The sequence below is a fragment of the Tursiops truncatus genome, chromosome X (assembly GCF_011762595.2).
Source record: "Tursiops truncatus isolate mTurTru1 chromosome X, mTurTru1.mat.Y, whole genome shotgun sequence".
Taxonomy (NCBI): Eukaryota; Metazoa; Chordata; class Mammalia; order Artiodactyla; family Delphinidae; genus Tursiops; species Tursiops truncatus.
Window position 1 is genome coordinate 113,722,711 of NC_047055.1, and position 26,023 is coordinate 113,748,733.

The following is a 26,023-nucleotide window of genomic DNA, read 5'->3' on the forward strand; positions in this document are numbered from 1 at the left end:
ACCACCTGTAATAAGCCATCTGCTGTCCAAGAAATTCACAGGCACACAATATTGTTCACTGTATCGGACATTTGCCCTTAGGTCATATGATTAAAACTGTCACTACGAGTTAACAATTAAAAAAAAAAACTGAAGCAATTACAGAGACAACTTAAACAATGTGTGATTTTTTGCTTTTCTCCCATGCTTCTAATTCCTTACTTGTGGTCTCATCTACCTCCTCAAGCTTTACCTTATGGCTCCTGGCACATCTTCTTCCCTCAGATAAAGCCACGGCACTGGCAATTCACAAAAGGCTGCTTCATGAGCCCACTCGTTAGCCACTCTAGGTCTGATTCAGACACCCATCCTATGCCTGTCATCACTGACAATTTACGTGCCTCTCCCTCAGAGGCCTTGCTTAGTTTTAATTAAAATAAACCAAGTCTAAAAATTACTTGGTGGAGATAGAGTCTAAGACTTAAGAAGCCAAACCAATACATTGTTTAAATTTAAGATTATCTCTCTACAGTTAAACTGTACAAAATCCTTCAATATATTTTCAGGACTTCTAATGATTATGGGTACTACTGTCATTTTTAAAGTCAGATTATGAGCACAATGACAAATCATACTAGATAATAATACTTTCTTTAATAGTTTCAGAAACAGCCCTAAATAAAAGAATGAGGCAAATCTCTATTGCGTCAGTTAGTGACTTACTTTTTCAACATACTCAAACACCAAGTACAATTTCCCCCTCCGACGAAAGGCTTCCTTTAACTCCACAATGTTTTCCTGCTTGAGAGTACGAAGCATTTTAAGCTCTCGTAAAGTCGTTTCCTTGACTTCTTCATTTTCTAGAATGTAAACAATGGTGAATAGAGCAAAATTAAAGCTTTCAAACCACTATTCAAAAAATTCTAAGAACACTGAAAACATACCAATTTCACTTTCCACTTTGAGTACTTCTGCATAAGCAGTCCAAGGATGGAATATTCAATATCACATTTTCTTGTTGAAAGGATCAAGAAAAAGAAACTTAAAGAAGAAAAGGCTTACTTGACCAGCATGAACCTAATTTTCTGCTTGTATTTTCTTATACTCCTTACTGCAAAGTATATATGTAAAACAGACTTATAGATACGACATATAAATGCACTGTCATTTTAACTCTAACACTACATACTGAGGAAGAAGGAGTTTAAAAGGGTAAAAAGGAATTAACCACATCAGTGTGCAGAGGAGTCTTTATGCAACATCTGTAGCAGTTGATATTTTAAACTTTGGCCTGAAGCTTTGGTTTAGAAGAGCATTTTATTCCCCAGGCTGCATGTGAGTCACCTCTGTAAGCAGAGGTCATATGCCAGGCATGCACAATGCAGGTCACAGTCAAGTTGCAGGGAACTCTAAGGGTGTCTGATCTTCTCTTTGAACAGCGGCTGCTGCATGTTCCTGCTGTCCTCCTTTGGCACGTCCGTCTGTCCATCCCAGGTAGTGTAGCTGTACTGGGATGGAGAACTTATGCTGAGCCAATACACCCTTTCGTATCATCAACTCCACTCATGATAACCCCCACAGACACAGAGGAAGGACAGAAATCACATTAACTCTAATGGATCAATTGGCATGGGAGCAGGGAAGGCAATATTTCATGTTAAAGGAGTTTTTATAATAGCTTTAGATTTAACCAGGAAATTCTAACCATCATGTTTACATATGTATATACAAGGAAGGATATAGGTTCATAATCCCTTATCTGCATTCCAAAAACCAAAAAAAAAAAAAAAAAATCAGTCTAAAAATTGAATACTTTTTCTAACTTTACGGCAAATCTCTTTAGAGGCAAATCCTGAACTAATACGATACCACTGACAATCTCTGTTTATCCTACTTAGTATGAATATTCATATATTGTGCTGTAGAAATAATACCTGATTACAGGATGCTAAAGTGACATGCCATATTTCCATTCTAAAATCTAAAAGTTATGAATTCTAGAATACATTTGGCCCCAAGGTTTTGGGTAATGGTCAGAATCCTAGCTTGAAAGTCTAAGCTGTGTAACCCTCAAGTTCAGGCATGTCTGGGAAGGTAGAAAATTGTTTGGGGACAGGGAGGAGAAAGATGAAGATGCCTTCAAGGAAGAAATGTTTCCTAAGCAAGATACACAAGAGAAAAGAACCTAAATGGGGCCAAAGGGGGAGGGGAGATCCTATATGCAGTACCAGGAGTACTTCTCAGATTACGGTCGCACCTCGCAGTGCGGGATCTTAGTTCCCAGACCAGGGATTGAACCCGGGCCCAGCAGTGAAAGCGCCAAGTCCTAACTACTGGACCGCCAGGGAATTCCCCTAATCCCCATTCAAACTGAGTTTAAAGAAAAGAGACTATAACAAAACCATGGGCTTTGGAGTAGCCCCAGAATATCTGTAACAAACAGACAACAAAGTCAACACTCCTTTGTGAAATTATTACACAAGGGAAATATTCTCCCTACTTCAAGAAAACTGTTGGAGAATGCTGGAGCACAGATTAGGAAAGGAGAGAGGTACTGCCTATCAGAAGGCAGGAAGCAGCAGTAGCAAAGGCTGACAGTAGCATAGGCAGTAAACCAGCCCAGCCCACATCAGGGGGGTCAACTGGGAACTGGGTACTCACAGGGCCCATGTCAGAGCATGAAACAGGGGGGCCACCTGGCAGTAGGGGCAATGTGTGTGACATGATTAGGGGACTTCCCGAAGTGGCTGAGAAGGCTTGTGGGGCGGGGGGATAAATGTCCAGCTGTTCTGCAAATTGGGGCTAGACCAGAGAAGTAGTATTTTGTAACTGTCAGAACTGCTAAAGCTTAGGGAAGCTAAAAGTCTTCAGTCTTATGAAGAAGGTTAACCTGCTTCTCTGCGGTCCCATCTGCGTTACTCCCAAGGTTAGGGTAATCAACCTAAAATCCACCTGTCTCTAAGATCTGCCACACAGATCTCAATATGAAGCAAATAAAATTACTTCTAATAAGGAAGTAATTCAGCAAGAGACAACTATGCTACTCATGACCTGATCCTTGTCTGCATTTCCATCCCCATCTCATGCCCTTCTCTCCCTCCCTCACGTTAGTCTTTCGGTTCCCAAAATAGCCCCAAACTTTATTTTTCAACCTTAGGGCCTTTGAGCTTGTTCCCTCTGCCGAGAACTCTCATTATACTACCAGACTCTTTACAGGGATGGCTCCTTCAGGCTGCAGTTTAAACGTCACTTGATCACTAAACCAAAGCAAGCCTCCATCCCCATGCTAATCCGAGAGCTCTAGGAGGACAGGTCTAAGTTCTGCTTGCTGTTCAACAACGAACACCCAACCACCTAGGACCGGACCCGGCACAGAGGGGATCAATAAATACTTCCTACACGAATGCCTTCACTGGTGTCATGAGGAAATCCTTGCCCATATGTGGCTAGCTCTTATTCCGTTAAAACATGGGAAGCAGCACTGTGATAGCAAACAATAGGCACTTTGCCCTCTCAGTTTTGAGGACACTGCTTTCAATCTTCTCTCTCCAGAACTTTGAAAGGGCAGCTTTTCAGACAGTTAAGACAAACTGAATTTATTTTCCCCTATTCACCTCTGCCCCGGTAGTCTTCTACAATATGTGATTATAAAAAATGGAGGCTCCAGAAAACCCATTGCACCAAGAGTCAAGAACACACATATATTCGGTCATTAGAACATCCCTAAGCTATGCTGGAGCTGGTTACAAATAAATGGTGCAACAAAGTCAAAGGTAAATAAAGTTGGAATACCTTTTCTAATCAAAAGCTTGGCGAATTCTTGGCACTGAAAAAAGGGAGCTTTGTATCATTAGCGACTTGTGGTAGTTTCACCTTGCTAACAGATAAAGCCGAATGGCCAAAGCAGAATGGCTATCGTAGAAGGAACGTTGGAGTAGGATCTGGGAGACCTAGATTTTGGACCCTTTTAACCAGCTAACACCGTAACATGTGATTTTGGGCAAGCCATTTAATTTTTCATTCATAAAATAACTAAATGGGCACTCCTCTGCACCCACACATGTACCCTTTTAACCAGCTAACACTGTAATGTGATTTTGGGCAAGCCATTTAACTTTTCATTCATAAAATAACTAAATGGGCACTCCTCTGCACCCACACATGTACCCTAAAAAGTCCCAGGGCCTTTTCCAAATCTAATAATCCATGATTTCTCTTCATTAAAATTTCATTGATTATGAGCCTAAACCTCATTGAATTTATATCATTTGAATCTATACTGACTTTGCTAAACAATGGCTAGAGAGAAAAAGGGAAACGAATCTTCAAAAAGAAGCTCACAAAATCACTTAGCATGCAGAGCCAAAACCACCTCATTTGAGCAGCTCATCCTGTTTAGGAAATGAAGGCTCCTGTAATTTATGTCAGTCATAGTTGTTAAAAGTTGAGGTAAGTACTTTGGCCCTAAGATTGTAATGAATGGGAACAGGTAGAAAGTGGAGTTATTAATTCCCTAAGTGCAAGCAAAATGCACACTCTTCATTATTTGGAGATCCTATCATTTTGTTCCTCTGAGTACTTTTAAGGTTCCTGGCCTACCCCCTGTACTTTATAATGAAAATTGTGGCACTAAATGATCAGATGATCGGGAAAAGGAATGAACATTCCACTTACAAATGCTTCTCTCCTCAGAGGTTCAGAAAGTAGCAAAGCTGCTGAGTGAGCCAGTTTTTTAAAGGTGGAAGCACAGCCCACTAAAGGGGGCGCAAACACCCCTGCCTTTCAGTTGAAATAATCTCATGGCTTTTTATTTAGGCTAGGCTCCTCCAGTTCACAAATGAATAAACCAAGTCTAGAAAGAATAACTTTCTCAGGGTAAGTGAAGGGAATGTCACACCGAGTAGAACACAGGGACGGAGGCGCCTTGGTGTAAGGCAGTGAGTGAGCTTTGGAGAGTGAGTCAGAACACCCAAGTCGGAACACCCAAGTCTAGACTCTGCTTCTGCTTAACTATGTGGCAAAGCAGCATGGTGTGGGCGGAAGAAAAACTCAATGAAGATCCTGGGGTCTGTGTCTTAGTCTCAGTTAATCACATACTAGCTGTGGTTCCTCAGCAGTAAACTAGAGTTAGGGTTCTACTAGATGATGCTGAAGGTTCCACCATGTGATTCCTGCTTACGTGCATGCTGATGGACCTGGTCATCAATTACCATGGAGGGTGTTTAGCTTAGTACAGGCAGCAATTATGACAAAGTTATATAAATTCTATTGAGTGATGACTAAATGGTATGGTAGAAAAAGGACATTAAGTTAAAAAAAAAAAAAAACTAACCTATTTCTAAGCTTGCCAGTAAGGCTGCAAGTTAACACACCTAAAAAGCAAGAAGGGAGATTCAAAGTAAAAGAAAACAACTTTTAAGAATAAAGATCACAGGAGCAAAAGAAATGCAAAGATAAGTGACGAAAAGAGAAAAATCTACAGATGAGCAGAAACTCTTCTGTAAAACTATTTTTAAAGAACTGTGGGCTTAGAAAAGAAATCCAGAAATAACTATAACCTACTTTATGAAATCACAAACCTGACATTTTTGTATAGCCAAAGAGGCCCTCCATAATGGACCTTTAAACAGGTACAATGTGGGGAAAAGTCAAGCCATCCTTGCACAAAACCATAAGGGTGCCATTTTTGAGTGTGGTTGCCCTGACTGAAGAAGGAACATCAACAGGAGGGCAAGTAACATGGCCAGGGGGTTTTGAATGGTGGTGCTGCTGTCATATATACCAAAAATGATGAGAAAACTTAAATCTTCAGAGATGAAGGCCAGGTAAAGCACAATGGAAATGTATTAAACCATGAAAGGTGCAAAATGTTCACCAAATCTTAGGAGAATCCCTGAAGTTTGAAAGAGATCCATTTTGGTCATTAAAAAGAACTGTGGGGAAATCATGACTAGCCAGAATGCTCAAGCTTAGTTAATTGATTTCTCTATTTAACCAAGGTTTGCAAAGTTTGTCTCAAAGCCTCTCTTACAGAGAAATCCGGTTCTTAAATTTAAAGATTATGAACCCTTGTTTTCTACACATGTACAAAATAAGAGACCGGGGTTCCCCTGATCCCGAGATCAGGATAGAGCTTTCTAGTGTCTGGGTTAAAATAAGGATGAAATAAACTGGAGCAAAGAACAGATGATCAATTAAACATTTTCTCATGATTAAGAACAAAAATGTCCATTCCAAGGTAAAGTATTTATCTATAGAAACATAAGGAGCAGCAGGATATGAAATGCAAGCAATTTTATTTGATATAAAAGCAAAGACACAACCTAAATTCCATGTTAACCATGGATTACAACACAGCTCCCTGACAGTCAGCCTCCTTGCCATGTACGGAGGCCCAGTGACAAGTGGGGAGGATCCCTCCTCACCCCATCACCCATACATTCAGGAAGGACTGAAAAGTTCAAATAATCAGAAGGTGTTGTCACATCAGAAGATCCAAATGTTTGTCAAATATAAAGTTTAGACCACAGGACTTCTTCAATTAAAGGTTAAACAGTGTTTTTTTTTCTTGCTGGTCCAAAGCTATCTAATCTATATCAGTGTTCTTGGATTATTTAAAAAATTGAGGACGGTAGACACTGGCACATGCGTGTACGTGAAAATGATGATCCAATAGTGATAGAAGATTATCATCTGAACATCAAATCTCATTATACAAGATTGGAATTATAGGAAAGGTAGGAGGATTAGGCTAAATTTATTATTATACATAGTCTGAAAAGTACCTTTTAACTAAATAATCTCTAGTATCTTTTTGGTCTGTGGTCATTTTTCTCTTCTCAGAAAAATCCAAATATGTACTGAGCAGAATTAATTCTATGGAGACTTCTGGTCGGTTAGGTATTTATTAGTTAATGTTTCTCTGTGGGAATTTACATTAATAGACAAATTTATAATACTATCATTCAGGATATCATTAAGAATTCGTTATCTGAGACTCCACATTTGTGATGATGTATAAAGTAGCAAAAGTCATCAAAACAAGAAAATATTAACAAATGAAGTGATCTCAAATAAAACTGTCATCACTCAAATATTCCTTCCTTTTAACAGGTGTTGATTCCCACCAGTGTGTCAGTCTTTCAGGGAAAATCATAGGCACAGACACTGATAAATGATCTGATGGTGTTATATCAGCTAACAACTGGAGAATAAAAAATGAACAAGGATGAAGACAAAAAAACAGGAACATACAAAAACCAAGAGAAGAGTGACAAAGTCTTTTGTATATTTTTAATGACCTTCTTTTTATTGTGAAAGTCATTCACTGACCTAGCCTATGATTTTACTGTAAAAATTGCCCCACCCTGCCAAAAGATAGCAATTGATTCTTTTTTCTAAGAAACAGTACATAGTTGCTATTATAATCTAAATTGTGTTAACTATAAGATAAACTTATTTTTATAATTTTAGTTTCATTTTTTCAACTGAAACTCCCGATCTAACTTTTTATTTACTATGAAATTTTGGTTTCCATTTTAAATAGTAATCTATTGTCCTGGGATAATAAGGACTTCTTGAACTAAATAGTGGTCTACCTTAAAATGTTGTTTAAAAAATGTTTCATGCAAATTTGTGCATACATATGAATTTAACAAGAAAACAGGACATTATCATAATCTTTTAAAGCTAACAGGAGGTAATATATACTCATAAAATATTCCTTGACATAATCAGCATAAGAATACTTGATTGGCTTGAACGTGGGTCAGACCAATTTCAGATCCTATTTCAGTTTAACAATGCTTTCACAGGATTATTTCATTACCTTCACGAAGATTTTTAAACATTGGATTTGGAAAAGTCACTACCAAAATATCAAAATAATATATTCAGAGTAACTAATAAAAGAAATTCATGAGGGCTATATGACAATAAGGGCAATATTATCATGAAACTGTATTTTTTATTATAATTAGCCTGACTAAAATTTAAGATGATAAACTGATACAGAATTAAGTGGTTTACATAGGGGTTGAATGGACATCCTCACCTATACTAGACTATCTATGTATACTTCACACTCCAAAAGGGTGTTTACCACACATTTTCCCTAACTTTCCATTAAGCATGGTACTACACGGCAGGAGGAAAAGGGTAAAGACAGAAAAGATTGTGTGAGATCTCCCAGGGAGAACTGGAAACAATAGGAAAGTGTGCCTAGAATAGGTTTGGAACTAAAAAGTTATGAATAATTGGATATGTTTTTAGATTCTATTGCTGAAATATTTAGGAAGTGTCCCTCTAGAAGTATGTATAGGCGCCCTTACAAAGCTGTCCATCTGCAAAGTGGGTTGGTGATGCGGCTGCATGCCTGTGAGGTATGGCAACTGATAATGGTCCAGCAGAGATGAGGGCAGAGTGGATTCATGTTCTGTCAGCTCAGTGAAATAAAAACTGATCAAATGTATCCTATAATGTTTAGACTATCCATACACCCCTGGGATGCCACAGCTAGAAACAATCTCTCTCGCCTCAAAATTATACAAAGTCATTCAGCCACTGACTGCTTTCTACTCGTTTTACTGCTTTTTATTTACAGGTCTTAATTCTGTTAATAGGTCAGAAGCTTCTTGAAAGTATCCGGATCTGATTTACTACCTTCACTGTTCTTATAGCACCTGGCTCAGTGCTCAATGAATTTCTTTTTCTTTTCTTTCTTTTTTGGCCGCGCCACACGGCATGTGGGATCTTAGTTCCCCTGATCAGGGATCGAACCCGAACCCCCTGCAGTGGAAGTGCGGAGTCTTAATTGCTGGACAGCCAGGGAAGTCCCCAGTGCTCAATGAATTTTAACAGATACACTATTGATTGCCAGTCTGAAGGTACTGTAATTCAGGGACTAATATATTGTTTAATTGAAGCTAAGAATTGGTATTCATAGGATAGAGGTTGTGAAGAATTGGGTATTTAGTTTTCTTAAAAACAGCAATGACATACATGGCCTAGATTGCACTGCTTTTCAAAAATTTGATGACAATTATTATTTTTGGTGGTAGCTGATGGTTGACAATGTGCCTTACAAGATGAATGCACAGCCAGAAGTCTTTATATACAGACAAAGGTCATGCTTTGATCTACTGTTGCAACCACTCTTTAGTAGATCACCGTTTGTCTCCTGGCCACCTGCGGCTAGCCCAAAGCCACTGCTCAAAGAGCTTATTTCCAATGGTCTCCTAGGGGGTTGGCCTAGGGCTATCGCTTCCCATTAGACTACCGGTACATGATTGGAAGCAGGGCTTTTTTGGGTTTTGTTTTTAAAGAACAAGCTAAAGTATTTTTTTGTTGCCTTCTCCTTAAGGCTGCCAAGCCAATGCTAAAATTCCTGGCTGACATGCTTGTGCTCCACCATAACCAGCACATCAGAGCTGGGTTACATCAAATACTACTGCGTCTACCCCAGGAGTTGTTAGCAAGGCCCTTTTGTTATTTAATGTTTGCTAAGTCTCTAAGGTAGGGGTGATGAAACTTCACAAATACAGAGGTTGGTGTCTTATATCACAGTCACTGTGTGCTGATGAAGGTAGGCTATGAATGCCTATTGTCACACTTCCAATTAGATATGAAGGTTGATGCTATGGTGGGGCCTCTTACTCCTGCAGCACTTGTTTTCAAATGGCAGGTTGTGACTCATTAGTGGTGACATCAAAGTATTTCATGCCAAAATAGGCACTTATATGAGCAAGAAAGAACAGAAAATGGAGAACCTCACATTAGTAAAATAAGTAATTTTGTGAAACTTTTGCTTCAGTTATATATATGACATTATGTATGAGGATACTGTGTAGGAGGTAAAAAATACTTCTGCTGTGGGATCTCTGTCAAAAAACAAAAATTGAAAAAATGCTGCCTAGAGCTTCTTAAAGGCCATCCATGTGTGTCTTTGTGGTCAGTTTTTCTACTTGGCTGTATTTGGATGGCCAAGAGTCTGGATTTAAAACCTAATGGCCTAATGAAATGCTTTATTTATTTTTTCTTTTGTACATTACTTTTTTTTGGTGCATTATTTTTTGTTGTTGTTAATCCTTTATTTTAAACTTTCTTGCCCAGGATAGGGTAATTTTAATACTCCATTTGAAATGGTTTGGATGTGTGACCAAAGCCTTCAAGTATGGTATTTCTTCTTGAAAAGCTTTTATTTTCCCAATGAGTTATCCTAAATATAAAACCATTCCCTCTGTACTGTTTACATACCACTTATCTTTATATTTCTAGCTAACTAGGAAGCAGAGATCGCAGTAACCAATATTAAAACCTTTAACATAGCACTTGCTACTTGTGTGAACCCAGGAAGTATTTACTTCAAGTAAGTTTTATTATTTTAAACTGTTAGTATTTAGAAACAGTGTAAATAGCATGTCTTCTATCCAGTATTTGAAGCAAGATTTCCAGTGTTGACTGTCCCTTAAAACACAAGATGAATTTTCTGATATCATGAGATTTGAAAAGATTCACACGGGAGGAACTAAATGTTTCAAAGCAAAGCATGATGATAATTAAGATACATTTACTGAGATTGAGACTGTAAAATCTGAGGAACACAGTCTAATCAGCTAGATTTCATCTCTTCCATATTCTATTCACAAAAACTAAATATAAAAAGAAAAAGTATATATATACCTTCACTGTCCTTGAATTTCTTGATTGCCACAATTTCATGCGTTTCCTGCAAAGGAAAAGAGGCAGAAGAAAAGTCATTCTCCAGTGTTTTTCAAACTGGGAATCCCAACTGTCTGGGGGTACATTGTGAAACAGAGTAGCAAGAACCCAGAGATTAAAAAATAAATCCTCCTCTTCCCCAGTCCCTCATTTCTCAGTTCCAAAATTCTCTTTCTTACTACCCTGCAGGCATTGTCAGGGAAGGAAAAGGAGAAGGGGGAGGGGCTGGGGGATGAAGAGCAGATTTGGCAATAGAATATGGATGAACCAGCAGTGTCAATGTCTTGAGACTACGCAAAAGTGCCAGGATGGCTGACAATAGACTGGCATCTATACTGCCCTCTGAAACCCAGGGACACATTTAATTGGGTTTCTAAGACCAGAGAAAAGGCTTCTATAATACTTGGTAGTTGCTGGTAGCAGAATACCTCTTCCAAGTCTCCTCCCTTCACTTACCTCTTCCTAACAAACCTATCTAGTTGTTCACCAGCTCTTCCCCATTGATAGCCATTTCATATCCAAAGTGAGATAAACATTTGCCACCAAATACCAATCACCAACTTTCCCCTGCCTTTATTTAGCTCTCCTGAACTAGCAGAAGTAGTTGGTGAGAAGAACCCTATTTTAAACTAAAAACATCACAAATCCTTTTTTTTTTTGGTCTTTTGTGGCTGGAAGACAAGAAAATAAGGGCTGGGAAGGAAATGAAAATGCTAAAGATTAAGTATAACTAGGCTAAATAATTCATGTAAGATATTCTAGTCTATGAAAGGAATAAAAAAGCTTTTGGTAAAGTAATATATAGATTCTTCAAAGGCAACATGTCATATAAAAAGGTCTTCTGAATGATTCAGGCCTGTTCTTTTTTACTCTAAGTGGGTATACTTTCAGATCTGTAAGAGCAAATCTTTTATAAAACTTTGTCCCTGCATCAAAGCAAAGACTTGAAAAACAGACACAATACGAGGCAATAACCAACAGGGTACAAAATCATTAACTTATTAAAAATATATGCTTTTCTCCTAGATTCCTTACAAAAGCAAAGAGAATCAAATAAGTAGGGGGGAAAAAAGGAAATTTTAAAAAAGCTACCATTTCAGTCATTATGCTGAAAGACAAACTCTGAGTCGTAACTATATCTGTAAATCAAACCCTGTTTCTCACCTGCCCGTTGAAAAAAGAAGAAAATACCAGCTTTCATATTTGTGTTACAGGGGAAAAGTATCTGAAAGTGCTATAGGCTATTGAGGAAAAAGATTCTTATTAAGTTATTATGTTTTTGTTTTTAAGGGAGGAACAGAATTGTAGAGTACAGAGAGCTTCGGGGATACAATTTATTTGTACATCAGCAGACCTTCTGACTTAAACTCAGCCACCCAGGTACTTTCTGATATTGTAACTGTTTCATTACTGAGAAGGAATAACTGCAAAGTCAAAGTGATGTGGAGGATGATCACCTAGAATATTAGTATAGGTAGTACCAGGTAACTCTGCTACGTATGCTACTCTCTCTTAATACATTGACACTGTTTTCTTACCCTGCTCCTTTACAAATGGCTCTAGCTAGCAATCCACCTGCGGCCTAAGAGAAAGTACAAAGCCCTAACAAGAAACTGCTCACAGCACAGAGAAAGGGGCAACAGGATTGCATCCAGGAAGAGAGGAGGACTGCCCACATTTCAACTGAGTGTTGTTCCAGGTACCATTTCACCCCATATTGTACATTTTTTATTTTTTATTTTTTTATGGTACGCAGGCCTCTCACTGTTGTGGCCTCTTCCCGTTGCGGAGCACATGCTCAAGACGCACAGGCTCAGCAGCCGTGGCTCACGGGCCCAGCCGCTTCACGGCATGTGGGATCTTCCCGGACCAGGGCACGAACCCGTGTCCCCTGCATCGGCAGGCGGACTCTCAACCACTGCGTCACCAGGGAAGCCCTACTGCACATTTTTTAAATGGCATCCTAAGTGTTAAAACTTTGCCTGATTTTATAAAAGGTCTTGCTTAGGTCCAAACTGTCCACTGATATGACTACATATTTAAATTTATGACTACCATCTTGAAGAAAGAAATTCATCAGATTTTTTTCTCCTGGCATCTCATAAATAGAATTTACAGTATAAAACAGTTGCCCGAAGGGGGGTCAAATAAGATGAAATGTTTATTCTTTTATTTATCCTTTCACCAATACCATGAAAATCCTCTTTCTCCTCAACACTCACACACAGACACATACACACTCAATATGGTTTATACATTTACTTATACAACAAAGCCAAACAGACGGAAGTTTTCTACATAAAATCCAATGTTTGGTGGAAAACACATGCAATCAAGGGCAGAAGATGCTGGAAAAAATTTAACATTTTACTTTTATTCAAACTACTTATAAAAATAATACAAACTCATATAAAAGAACATAAAGGGGTATAAGAGTATAAGAGAAGCATAAAAAGAAATAAAAAACTATATAACCCTTCTTAATAACATCTTGGTATATTTTCTTCCAGTAAATTTTTCTCAAATTGGAAGAATTTGAGAACACATATATTGTGCTGTATGTTGCTTTTATTTCATTTGATATTGTATAAGGAACATCTGACCTGTCACTAAATAATTTTTAAAACCACCATTTTTAATGGATGGTTATTTAACCAGTCTACCAATGAACATACTTCAACACCTGCATCTTCATTTCCATAAAGTAAATTCTGTAACTGATATAACTGGGTTAAAGGGTATGAACGGTAAAGGCTCCTAATACTGCCAAACTGATATCCAAAAATATATCATTTTACAGTTCCCTTCAGCAGCATGAGAACCCACGCTACAACCATAGCCAACACTAAATACAATCATTAAAAAAATCTTTAGACACCAACGAGATCAAAGGTTTGCTTCTATGAACTGGTAAGTGAAATAAGGTGTACTAAGCTTAATGTTTTTCTTACTGATTCATGAATGTGAACTTGTTGACAAATTTTGTTACAAATATTTTCCCCAGATTGTTGTGGACATGGAATTATTTAGGGTGTTGTTGTTATTGTTGCTGAACATAGTTTATTATTATATAGTCAAATTTATTGATACATGCCTTTGGTATTAGGTGCACAACTTTTGTCCTCAGACTCCTTACTTAGCTTGTATATAATTAATATTCATCCACATTTACCTGTCTCGATATTTCAATGATTTAATCTTGTTCCTTAAGTCTTTATTCACTTGTAATTTATTTTAATACGCTATATGGTGAGGGAATCTAAATTTAAATTTCTAAAAACGGAACCAATTTTCCCAATATCTTTTACCATGGATTTTTAGTTCTGTTGCATCTTAGCATCCTTCTATATATACTCTAGATTTTCTTTCAGAGCTTTTTAATCTAGTCTATACTATTGACCTGTTGATTCTTATGCCAGAACCAGTTTAAATGACTGTGACCTTAAACTGTTTAAAATTACTCTGGGGTTACTGACCCTGATACTTCTTATATCACTTTGTTAAATAAATTTATTATTGAGAATAGGTTTTGGCTGCTATATTTAATTTGTAATTACACACACATGAGCTATTATATTTAGTCTCTATTTCTTTTTCTTTGTTGTTATCCTCTTGCTATATTTGACCTCTTTTTTTTTTGGCCGCGTTTTGCAGCATGTTGGATCTTATTTCCCTGGCCAGGGATGGAACCTGTGCCCCCTGTAATGGAAGTGTGGAGTCTTAACCACTGCACTGCCAAGGAAGTCACCTATATTTGACCTTTTTGTTAATGTATAATGTCCTTGTCTCTTGTAACCTTCTAAAAAAAAATTAAAGTCTATTTTGTCTGATAATATATAACATAATCACTTGTTCTCTTTTGCTTACTATTTCTGTGGAATATCTCTTTCCATTCTCCCACTTCAACCTTTTTGTCTCTTTGGATCTAAAGTGAGTCTTTCACAGACAGCATATAGTTGGATCATGTTTATGTTTATTATTTTTAAAATTTTTACTGAAGTATAGTCGATTTACAATGTTGTGTCAATTTCTGCTGTACAGCAAAGTGATTCAGTTTTACATATATACGCTTTTTCATATTCTTTTCCATTATGGTTTATCACAGGATATTGAATATAGTTCCCTGTGCTATACGGTAGGACCTTGTTGTTTATCCACCCTATATATAATAGTTTGCATTTGTTAATCCCAAGCTCCCAATCAATCCTTTCCCTACCCCTCTCCCCCTTGGCAACCACATGCCTGTTCTCTATATCTCTGAGTCTGGATCATTTTTTAAAAATTTTTTATTGAAATATAGTTGATTCACACTGCTGTGTTAGTTACAGGTGTATAGTTTCTATTTCTTTACATATTTCCTACCGTGGTTTTTCACATATTTGAGTGTTCAATTTGCATTACGTTTTTGCTCAGCCACTATTTATCTTTGGATGGCTTTCTGAGTAAGTATCCTATTTTCCAGGTCCTTACATATATCTGAAAGTCCTCACATGTGAATGGCAACTTGGAAGGCACAAAATTCTCAGGAAGACAACCTTATGTTCTCCACCATCCTCAGGGTCACTGTAAGGTTGTGTGTCCTGCAAAGCCCTGGAAAGTGCCATTCACATCATAGATGTCTCAGGTTTGTATGTTTATTAAAATAAAGCAACTTTCCAGTAGTTAGGAGTAAAGTGTCTTGTTGTAACAAAATCCATACACTAAGATACTTTTCCAAGAAGAAGAAAATGAAGGGAATTCCCTAGCAGTCCAGTGGTTAGGACTCCGCACTTTCACTGCTGAGGGCCCAGGTTCAGTCCCTGGTCAGGGAACTAAGACCCCACAAGCCGCATGGCTTGGCCAAACAAAAAAGAAAATGCAAGATCTTAAAAGAAGAATTGCCGTTTTCTAATCCACATAAGGCTCCAAATGGGCTAGCGATACCCTGATAGTCTTCTGGTATTTGTGTTGTAGAAAAGAACTCCGAGGTCAATTTGGTTTTTGTTCGGATGTAGATAACTTCTTTTTTTCTGCCTAGATGCTGTTATGCTGTTAGGACTTTTCCTTTTCCTTGGAATGGAAATTTTAAATTATCAGAATATATCTAGGGGTTTTCTTCTGGCAACCTTAAATGTTGTTTCTACTCCTATTTTTCTAATAGTTTCCACTAGAAATCTTGTAACTTTTAGGTTGAACTTTTCATAATTGCTTTATATGTTTTGTTCACTAATGCATCACAAATGCCTAGAATGGCAGGCGCATAGCAGGTGTTCAATAAATGTTCTTTTACTTCTTTCATTTTAGGTTTCTTCATCTTCTTTCCTTATCTCAGCCGACTTCTGCAATTTTTGCCTTCTTTCAGCTCGTTATCACTATAGAGGTCATATCCTCCTGGCTTTCCTTCAGGAGACAATTTCATCTGCTTGTTACAAAAAAAATTTTTTTAGAACTATGTGCAGCTCTTAAATCTGCAGAGCAGTGAAAGACATGGGTATCACCCCCAACTCCCAATTTTAACTCATCCTCACTAAGATAGGAAGAGATCCACCACGCTTGGTGTCTGGCAGGTAGTTGGGGTTTTTAGCAACCTCAATTTCAAAGGCAGATTGATGCACCAGAGCCCAATTTCAAAACCTGAATCATTAGCAAACATCTTTCTCGTTGGGTTGGCTGGTCTGAGGCTGGGCCGCCTGTGGGCATCGGTCCAAGTCTTTTCCTATTCCCTTTGGACAGTTTGCCCTATTCTGGTTCAGAAAGTAGAACAGATAGCATGTATTGTTCAATCTATCCCCCTGGACTTTGCCAATGATCCTCAATGTTCAGTTTCTTAGCTTACAGAACTTTTATGAGCTGAGCTTTTGGTTTTGCTTTTAAATAAATTCATGCCACCACCCTGAGATGCTACATGTAATATAGGTGTAGACAAAGGACAAATATATGAAAAATAACTCCAAAGAACTGTGTTTAAATTCAATTTATTCACAAAAGCACACCATTGCCCCCACAATGTCTGCAAGAGAATGTCACCAGCTGTAGTTAACAAGATAGGTGTAAACTGCTTACTTGTTTAAACAATGAGTTACTTAAGAACTCACATTTTGGGTTGGGCCTGGGCCTCGTGGCGGCGGCGTAAAAAAAAAAAAAAAAGAGCTCACATTTTAAATAACAAACTAAGGATGTAATAAAAAATATAAGTAAACAATAATGATAATTCCATGTCTCACCCTTAATTTTGCCTCAATAGGAATTATATTACTTTGGAATGCAGAAAGACAGAGGTTCCTGAATTGTACTACTACCTTCATGAGTGAATAAGCTATATCAAGGCATTTAACATTTCCCAGAATAAATTTCTACAACTGAAAAAAAAATTAGAAAGAGAATGAAAAATAAATTTTGTGAATAGTAACAAACAGAAAAATACCTCTAGGGCTTATATTTCTTTAATTTATTTTATTTCTTTTTTAAATTTTATTTAGTTTTATTATTATTTTTTGCAGTACGTGGGCCTCTCACTGTTGTGGCCTCTCCCATTGCAGAGCACAGGCTCTGGACACGCAGGCTCAGCGGCCACGGCTCATGGGCCCAGCCGCTCCGCGGCATGTGGGATCTTCCCGGACAGGGGCACAAACCCATGTCCCCTGCATCGGCAGGCAGACTCTCAACCACTGCGCCACCAGGGAAACCCTTGAATTTTATTTATTTTTTTATACAGCAGGTTCTTACGAGTCATCAATTTTATACACATCAGTGTATACATGTCAATCGCAATCGCCCAATTCATCACACACACACCCCCGCCCCCTGCCACTTTCCCCCCTTGGTGTCCACACGTTTGTACTCTACATCGGTGTCTCAATTTCTGCCCTGCAAACCGGTTCATCTGTACCATTTTTCTAGGTTCCACATATATGCGTTAATATATGATATTTCTTTTTCTTTTTCTGACTTACTTCACTCTGTATGACAGTCTCTAGATCCATCCATGTCTCAACAAACGACCCAATTCCATTCCTTTTTATGGCTGAGTAATATTCCATTGTATACATGTACCACATCTTCTTTATCCATTCATCTGTCAATGGGTATTTAGGTTGCTTCCATGACCTGGTTATTGTAAATAGTGCTGCAATGAACATTGGGGTGCGTGCGTCTTTTTGAATTATGGTTTTCTCTGGTTATACGCCCAGTAGTGGGATTGCTGGATCATATGGTAATTCTATTCTTAGTTTTTTAAGGGACCTCCATACTGTTCTCCATAGTGGTTAAGCAGCTTTTCAAGTGCTTCTTGGCCATCTATATGTCTTCTTTGGACAAATGTCTATTTAGGTCTTCTGCCCATTTTTGGATTGGGCTGTTTGGTTTTTTAATATTGAGATGCATGAGCTGTTTATATATTTTGGAGAATAATCCTTTGTCCGTTGATTCATTTGCAAATATTTTCTCCCATTCTGAGGGTTGTCTTTTCGTCTTATTTATGGTTTCCTTTGCTGTGCAAAAGCTTTGAAGTCTCATTAGGCCCCACCTGTTTATTTTTGTTTTTATTTCCATTACTCTAGGAGGTAGATCAAAAAAGATCTTGCTGTGATTTATGTCAAAGAGTGTTCTCCCTATGTTTTCCTCTAAAAGTTGTATAGTGTCTGGTCTTACATTTAGGTCTCGAATCCATTTTGAGCTTATTTTTCTGTATGGTGTCAGGGAGTGTTCTAATTTCATTCTTTTACATGCAGCTGTCCAGTTTTCTCAGCACCACTTATTGAAGAGACTGTCTTTTCTCCACTGTATATCCGTGCCTCCTTTGTCATAGATTAGTTGACCATAGGTGCGTGGGTTTATATCTGGGCTTTCTATCTTGTTCCATTGATCTATACTTCTGTTTTTGTGCCAGTACCATATTGTCTTCATTACTGTAGCTTTGAAGTATAGTCTGAAGTCTGATTCCTCCAGCTCAGCACTTTTTCCCTCAAGACTGCTTTGGCTATTCGGGGTCTTCTGTGTCTCCATACAAATTTTAAGGTTTTTTGTTCTAGTTCTGTAAAAAATGCCATTGGTAATTTGATAGGGATTGCATTGAATCTGTAGATTGCTTTAGGTAGTACAGTCATTTTCACAATATTGATTCTTCCAATCCAAGAACATGGTGTCTCTCTCCATCTGCTGGTATCATCTTTAATTTCTTTCATCAGTGTCTTATAGTTTTCTGCATATAGGTCGTTTGTCTCCCTAGGTAGGTTTATTCCTAGGCATTTTATTCTTTTTGTTGCAATGGTAAATGGGAGTGCTTCCTTAATTTCTCTTTCAGATTTTTCATCATTAGCATATAGGAATGCAAGAGATTTCTGTGTGTTAATTTTGTAACCTGCAACTTTACCAAATTCATTAATTAGCTCTACTAGTTTTCTGGTGGCATCTTTAGGATTCTCTATGTATAGTAACAAGTCATCTGCAGACAGTGACAGTTTTACTTCTTCTTTTCCAATTTGTATTCCTTTTATTTCTTTTCCTTCTCTGATTGCCGTGGCTAGGACTTCCAAAACTATGTTGAATAACCGTGGTGAGAGTGGACATCCTTGTCTTGTTCCTGATCTTAGAGGAAATGCTTTCAGTTTTTCACCATTGAGAATGATGTTTGCTGAGGGTTTGTCATATATGGCCTTTATGATGTTGAGGTAGGTTCCCTCTATGCCCACTTTCTGGAGAGTTTTTTGTTTTGTTTTGTTTTGTTTGCGATACGTGGGCCTCTCACTGCTGTGGCCTCTCCCGTTGCAGACCACAGGCTCCGGACGCGCAGGCTCAGTGGCCATGGCTCACGGGCCCAGCCGCTCCGTGGCATGTGGGATCTTCCCAGACCGGGGCACGACCCGTGTCCCCTGCATCGGCAGGCAGACTCTCAACCACTGCACCACCAGGGAAGCCCTCTGGAGAGTTTTTATCATAAATTGGTGTTAAATTTTGTCAAAAGCTTTTTCTGCATCTACTGAGATGATCATATGGTTTTTATTCTTCAATTTGTTAATATGGTGTATCACATTGATTGATTTGCGTATATTGAAGAATCCTTGCATCCCTGAGATAAATCCCACCTGATCATGGTGTATGATCCTTTTAATGTGTTGTTGGATTCTGTTTGCTAGTATTTTGTTGAGGATTTTTGCATCTATATTCATCAGTGATATTGGTCTGTAATTTTCCTTTTTTGTAGTATCTTTGTCTGGTTTTGGTATCAGGGTGATGGTGGCCTCATAGAATGAGTTTGGGAGTGTTCCTTTCTCTGCAATTTTTGGGAAGAGTTTGAGAAGGATGGGTGTTAGCTCTTCTCTAAATGTTTGATAGAATTCACCTGTGAAGTCATCTGGGCCTGGACTTTTGCTTCTTGGAAGATCTTTAATCACAGTTGTGATATTCTATTTCTTCCTGGTTCAGTCTTGGAATGTTATACGTTTTTTAAGAATTTGTCCATTTCTTCCAGGTTGTCCATTTTATTGGCATAGAGTTGCTTGTAGTAGTCTCTTAGGATGCTTTGTATTTCTGCAGTGTCTGTTGTAACTTCTCCTTTTTCTTTCTAATTTTATAGATTGGAGTCCTCTCCCTCTTTTTCTTGATGAGTCTGGCTATTGGTTTATCAATTTTGTTTACCTTCTCAAAGAACCAGCTTTTACTTTTATTGATCCTTGTTATTGTTTTCTTTGTTTCTGTTTCATTTATTTCTGCTCTGATCTTTGTATCTTTTCTTCTGCTAAGTTTGTATTTTGTTTGTTCTTCTTTCTCTAGTTCCTTTAGGTGGAAGGTTAGATTGTTTATTTGAGATTTTTCTTGTTTCTTGAGGTAGGCTTGTATAGCTATAAACATCCCGCTTAGAACTGCTTTTGCTGCATCCCATAGGTTTTGGATCGTCATGTTTTCATTGTCATTTGTTTCTAGGTATGTTTTTATTTCCTCTTTGATTTCTTCAGTGATCTCTTGGTTATTTAGTCACGTATTGTTTAGCCTCCATGTGTTTGTGGTTTTTATGTTTTTTGCCCTGTAATTCATTTCTAATCTCATAGCATTGTGGTCAGAAAAGATGCTTGATATGATTTCAATTTTCTTAAATTTACTGAGGCTTGATTTGTGACCCAAGATGTGATCCATCCTGGAGAATGTTCCATGCGCACTTGAGAAGAAAGTGTAATCTGCTGTTTTTGGATGGAATGTCCTATAAATATCAATTAAATCTATCTGGTCTATTGTGTCATTTAAAGCTTCTGTTTCCTTATTTATTTTCACTTTGGATGATCTGCCCATTGGTGTAAGTGAGGTGTTATAAGTCCCCCACTATTATTGTGTTACTGTCCATTTCCTCTTTTATAGCTGTTACCAGTTGCCTTATGTATTGAGGTGCTCCTATGTTGTGTGTGTATATATTTATAATTGTTGTATCTTCTTCTTGGATTGATCCCTTGATCATTATGTAGTGTCCTTCCTTGTCTCTTGTAACATTCTTTATTTTAACGTCTATTTTACCTGATATGAGTATTGCTACTGCAACTTTCTTTTGATTTCCATTTGCATGGAATATCTTTTTCCATCCCCTCACTTTCAGTCTGTATGTGTCCCTAGGTCTGAAGTGGGTCTCTTGTAGACAGCATATATATGGGTCTTGTTTTTGTATCCATTCAGCAAGCCTGTGTCTTTTGGTTGGAGCATTTAATCCATTCACGTTTAAGGTAATTATCGATATGTATGTTCCTATGACCATTTTCTTAATTGTTTGGGTTTGTTTTTGTAGGTCCTTTTCTTCTCTTGTGTTTTCCACTTAGAGAAGTTCCTTTAGCATCTGTTGTAGAGCTGGTTTGGTGGTGCTGAATTCTCTTCGCTTTTGCTTGTCTGTAAAGCTTTTGATTTCTCCATCGAATCTGAATGAGATCCTTGCCGGGTAGAGCAATCTTGGCTGCAGGTTCTTCCCTTTCATCACTTTAAATATATCATGCCACTCCCTTCTGGCTTGTAGAGTTTCTGCTGAGAAATCAGCTGTTAACCTTATGCGAGTTCCCTTGTATGTTATTTGTCATTTTTCCCTTGCTGCTTTCAATAATTTTTGTCTTTAATTTTTGTCAAAAAATTACTATGTGTTTTATATTTCTTCCAGTATTCTCAAGATCCTCCACCTCATAAAAACCATGCCTCAATCAGTGAACAACCATACTGAACACAGAGACTTGTAACCAAAACTCATTCCTGCTACTGACTGTCTAAAGTTCCTCAGTCATTGCTTTATTCCCAGAATCAATTGTCCCTTCTTAAGATGTTGGCAAAGCAACCGATTGGTATTAACAATCATAAGAGTTACTAAGTTATTTTAAATGCAGTTACATAACTTGATTTAATTATGCTTTGGAACAGTGAATTCTCTAAACCAATCATACACTGTTGTAAGGAAGTAGCAGGAGTCATTGTTTTAAATTTTTGCTCTGTAATTTAAAATATCCAACATGCATTATGAAACAGAACAGAAGAAAATACTGATTTTATTTTACTCTCCTATTCATGGATTAAAACATTCCAAAGGTTATGCTCTACAATTCATTTTCTAATTATTCTCTGAGGAAGCCCTTCCTTGGGAGAAATTCTTTATTTTTTCATCTAGATAGCAGGAAGACAACTTGACAACTAAAGTATTTTAAAATATTTCATTTGGTTTGCAAATATCACACTAAGTGTTTTCAAACACTGACGTGCTCATTCAGCAGAAGCAAAATCCTACAAACATAAATATTATCACCTTATAGACAGATATGGTAACTGAAAAAGTATGCTTTATTTTAGGTTATTATTTTTCAGTACTTTTGTGCCAGGGTCTGTGCTTCCCATGTAGTATTTCATTTAATCTTCAAATCAATACTCTGAAGAGAATCTTATCATCATGTTCATTTTACAGATGAGAATGTACTGAATTTTAAAGAAGTTCCATAATTTGCCCCAAGATCATACAACTAAGAAGTAATAGGGCTAAATATTTAAACTCGGGAAGATTGATTCTGGAGGCCATTTCTCAACCATGGCAATGCTATTCACTGTTGCAAGCCATGTATGTAAGTTCTATTGTTGAAAAGGATATATTCTGAAACACACACACACACACACACACACACACACACACACACACACACTCTCACTCCTGGGGAGGGGGAGGCATGATTATTTCTCTTCTGTGTTTTCTCAAAAGTACATGTTAGCACCAACAAAACATTTCAAATAGTTTTCTAATGTCTGTTATATTTATACAACTAAAAGAATGTGCAAATATTTCATTGTTTCCACCTTTATCTATATTCCAACTTGTATTTCACAGAATTTTCTCAACTTAAGATAAATTGTTTAAATTATTTTTACATTATGAGCAAAATTATAAAATGGGAGTAAATTCAAGCACGGAATACATTCCACGGCAGGTAGATACAATGGAGCTAATAGAAATACAAAACATTATCCAGGATATGCAATGATAAAAACCAGACTGTTTCCTAAGAAATCCTTTAAATATCTTTCCTTGACTTGTATTATTTATTACTTGTAAACTACCATAGTCTGCCAATACTAAAAGTTAGATTAACTACTAAATTTTAGTACTGCAGACTTAATCAGGAAAGATTAATACCCAGGGGAGCATTTCAGTCAGTCAGCTAAGAACTATCTATTGGGCCCCCGCCTTATGTGAGGTTTTTTATTTGACATCCTAGGTTTAACATGAGTGAGTAAATAAAGCATCTCATACATACAGAAGCTTGCATCCTGGTGTGTAATAATGCATGACAGTAAGTAAAAATTTATGACAAAAGTTAAAAGGTACGATGAATGTTATATGATATGCTACAGAAGTTTAAAACAGACTGATCATGTTAATATAAAGAAAAAACTGCATACCCCTTTGAGATTTAAGTTTATAATATGTTGGTTTATTTGCTTCTGATCTCTCTCTATCTGAAATGTGAAATATCATAAATATGTCTTCGTTCATTGCCATTCCTTCTCTCCCCAGAGGTAACTTTCACTCTGAAGTTGGTATGTACTGTTCCCATGCACATTTTTATTACTAGCGATGAATTTACCCATAAGCAAATTTACTACTATTTTGTACATTAAAAATTATATAACTGGCATGTTATTGTACACATCTTTTTGCAACAGTTTTTTTTTTAAGTACAACATGGTATATCTGAGATTTAAACATAAATCTAGTCAACTGGGGATAATTGTGGCCCCCAGGGGACATGTGGCAATGTCTGGAGACACTTTTGGTTGTCACTATGGGGTGTGGGGGGTACTTACATCTAGTGGGTAAAGGCTACGGATACTGCTGAACACCCTACAGTGCACAGGACAGTCCCCACCACAAAGAATTACCTGGCCCCAAATGTCGAAAGTGCTGATATTGAGAAACCCTGCTCTAGATTATTCATTTTAATGGTTTTGTAGTAGTCCACTATAAACACTCCCTCTTAAAAGAGACACTGACCATTTGTTGAGATCAGGTAAAGCTTTGGAAAAGACTAATACACTGTGAAAAGAAATTTTAGTTGAAAACGGGATGATTAAAAGATTAATTCTTCAAAAATTATTAAAGCTATTAATCATGGCACTAAAATGTCTACATTCATCTCATTTTCATAAAACAACAATTACTTTTATAATAACTTTTGCAATATGGCTCCATTAGAGCATTATATAGTGAAATACCAAAAGATAAATTAAAACATATTCTTTTTTGTTGTTAAAAACTCTCACATTTTAAAAAGCATTATAAGGAAAACTCCCAATGAATTTACTTCATGCTCTGACTCTAAAAAGAGTATAGTCTTATGAAAATAGTACTACATCATCAAGAACATGAGAGAGCATGCAGCCAAGAAAGATGTGGGAAGTGGGATCTTACAAAGAGTCTTCTATAAAACAACTGCCTTCAAGCCAAGTCAGTAATAAAATTCCTACATAACAAAATCTATTTTCTCCTTTGTTTCCAATAAAACATCAAATCCCTTCTACCAAAGAGAAAAACAAACACTGTATGCTAACGCACATATATGGAATCTTAAAAAACAGTACTGATGAACCTAGTGGCAGGGCAGGAATAAAGACTCAGACGTAGAGAACGGACTTGAGGACACAGGGTGGGAAGGGGAAGCTGGGACGAAGTGAGAGAGTAGCATTGACATATATACACTACTAAATGTAAAATGGATGGCTAGTGGGAAGCTGCTGCATAGCACAGGGAGATCAGTTCAATGCTTTGTGATGACCTAGAGGGGCGGGATAGGGAGGCTGGGAGGGAGGCTCAAGAGGGAGGGGATATGGGGATATATGTATACATATGGCTGATTCACTTTGTTGTACAGCAGAAACTAACACAACGCTGTAAAGCAATTATACTCCAATAAAAATATTTAAAAAAAATCCCTTCTACCCCCTCTGGTCTGGACCTGCCCTCTATGAATCTGTATTGAGATGTAAAATGAGAATAAGTAAAAGTAACCAGCATGCCTAACCATCCCCTCATCTTCCCCCTCTGAACCTGGTCCTGTCTCCTGTCCCATATCTCAGTGAACCCTAGCCAGAAATTTAGGATCACTCTTCCCATCTCTGCAATCCCAAATCCATCCAGGTTATCACCAAGTGCTGTTGATTTTTGCTTCCTAAATCTTTTTCAAATTGGTCCACTGTTCTTCTCTACCTGGACACTCCCAGCTCAGTTGGAGCCCTTGGCATTCCCACCTGGGGTACTGCCTAACCTCCTAACCCTTTTAATGTCTGCCACTCAGCAACCAGACTCTTCATTTGCAAAGGAAAATCTGATTTGACTGCCCCACCATTCCCCTTAGAACGCTCCCCAAACTCCCCTGCCCTAAGGACCACATCAAAGCCCCTTCGCCTGGCCAGCAAGGGATGCTCTCCAACCTCCTCTCCCTAGGTCTCCCTTGCTTGCTGAGCCCTCACCATCCTCACCACGATCTCTCCTGCTATTGAGCCTGTTCCCTTTCCTCCAAAAAGCTTGGCCCTCCCTGTGCCATTCAACCCTGCACTATCCCTTAGGCCTTAGCTCAATCCTCACTTCCTCAAGGAAGTTTTCCCATAGCCCCGTGGCTAGGTCTGAAGCCCCAAATGCTGAGCAGACACCTCTCCTTCATAACTTGTATTAAAGTGACACCTTCACATATTTATCTGATTCTACCACTGGACTGCAAGTATGTAGGTGAGAAACAAATGTATGACCGGTCTAAAAGTATGCTGAGCGAGAGAGAAAGATCTAGTGCAAATGTCTCATGCACTGCATCACCTATTCAAACCTCACATCTTGCCGGCCCGGGTTATG

General features: G+C 37.8%; 1 protein-coding gene across 5 annotated transcripts in view; it reads right to left on the minus strand.

The window, feature by feature from the left end:
• The window catches only part of CDKL5 (cyclin dependent kinase like 5), a 182,775-nt gene that overhangs the window by 60,451 nt on the left and 96,301 nt on the right, over nucleotides 1–26,023 (minus strand). For 4 of the 5 annotated variants that reach the window (XM_033849400.2, XM_033849397.2, XM_073799430.1 and 1 more), the window contains 2 exons: nucleotides 10,660–10,705; nucleotides 703–839 (listed from right to left, as the gene is read on the minus strand). In XM_033849400.2, the coding sequence (XP_033705291.1) occupies nucleotides 703–839; nucleotides 10,660–10,705 (183 nt within the window). Of the gene's footprint in view, nucleotides 1–702; nucleotides 840–1,323; nucleotides 1,488–10,659; nucleotides 10,706–26,023 lie in introns of all 5 variants that reach the window. The other variant, XM_033849399.2, reaches the window with a different exon arrangement.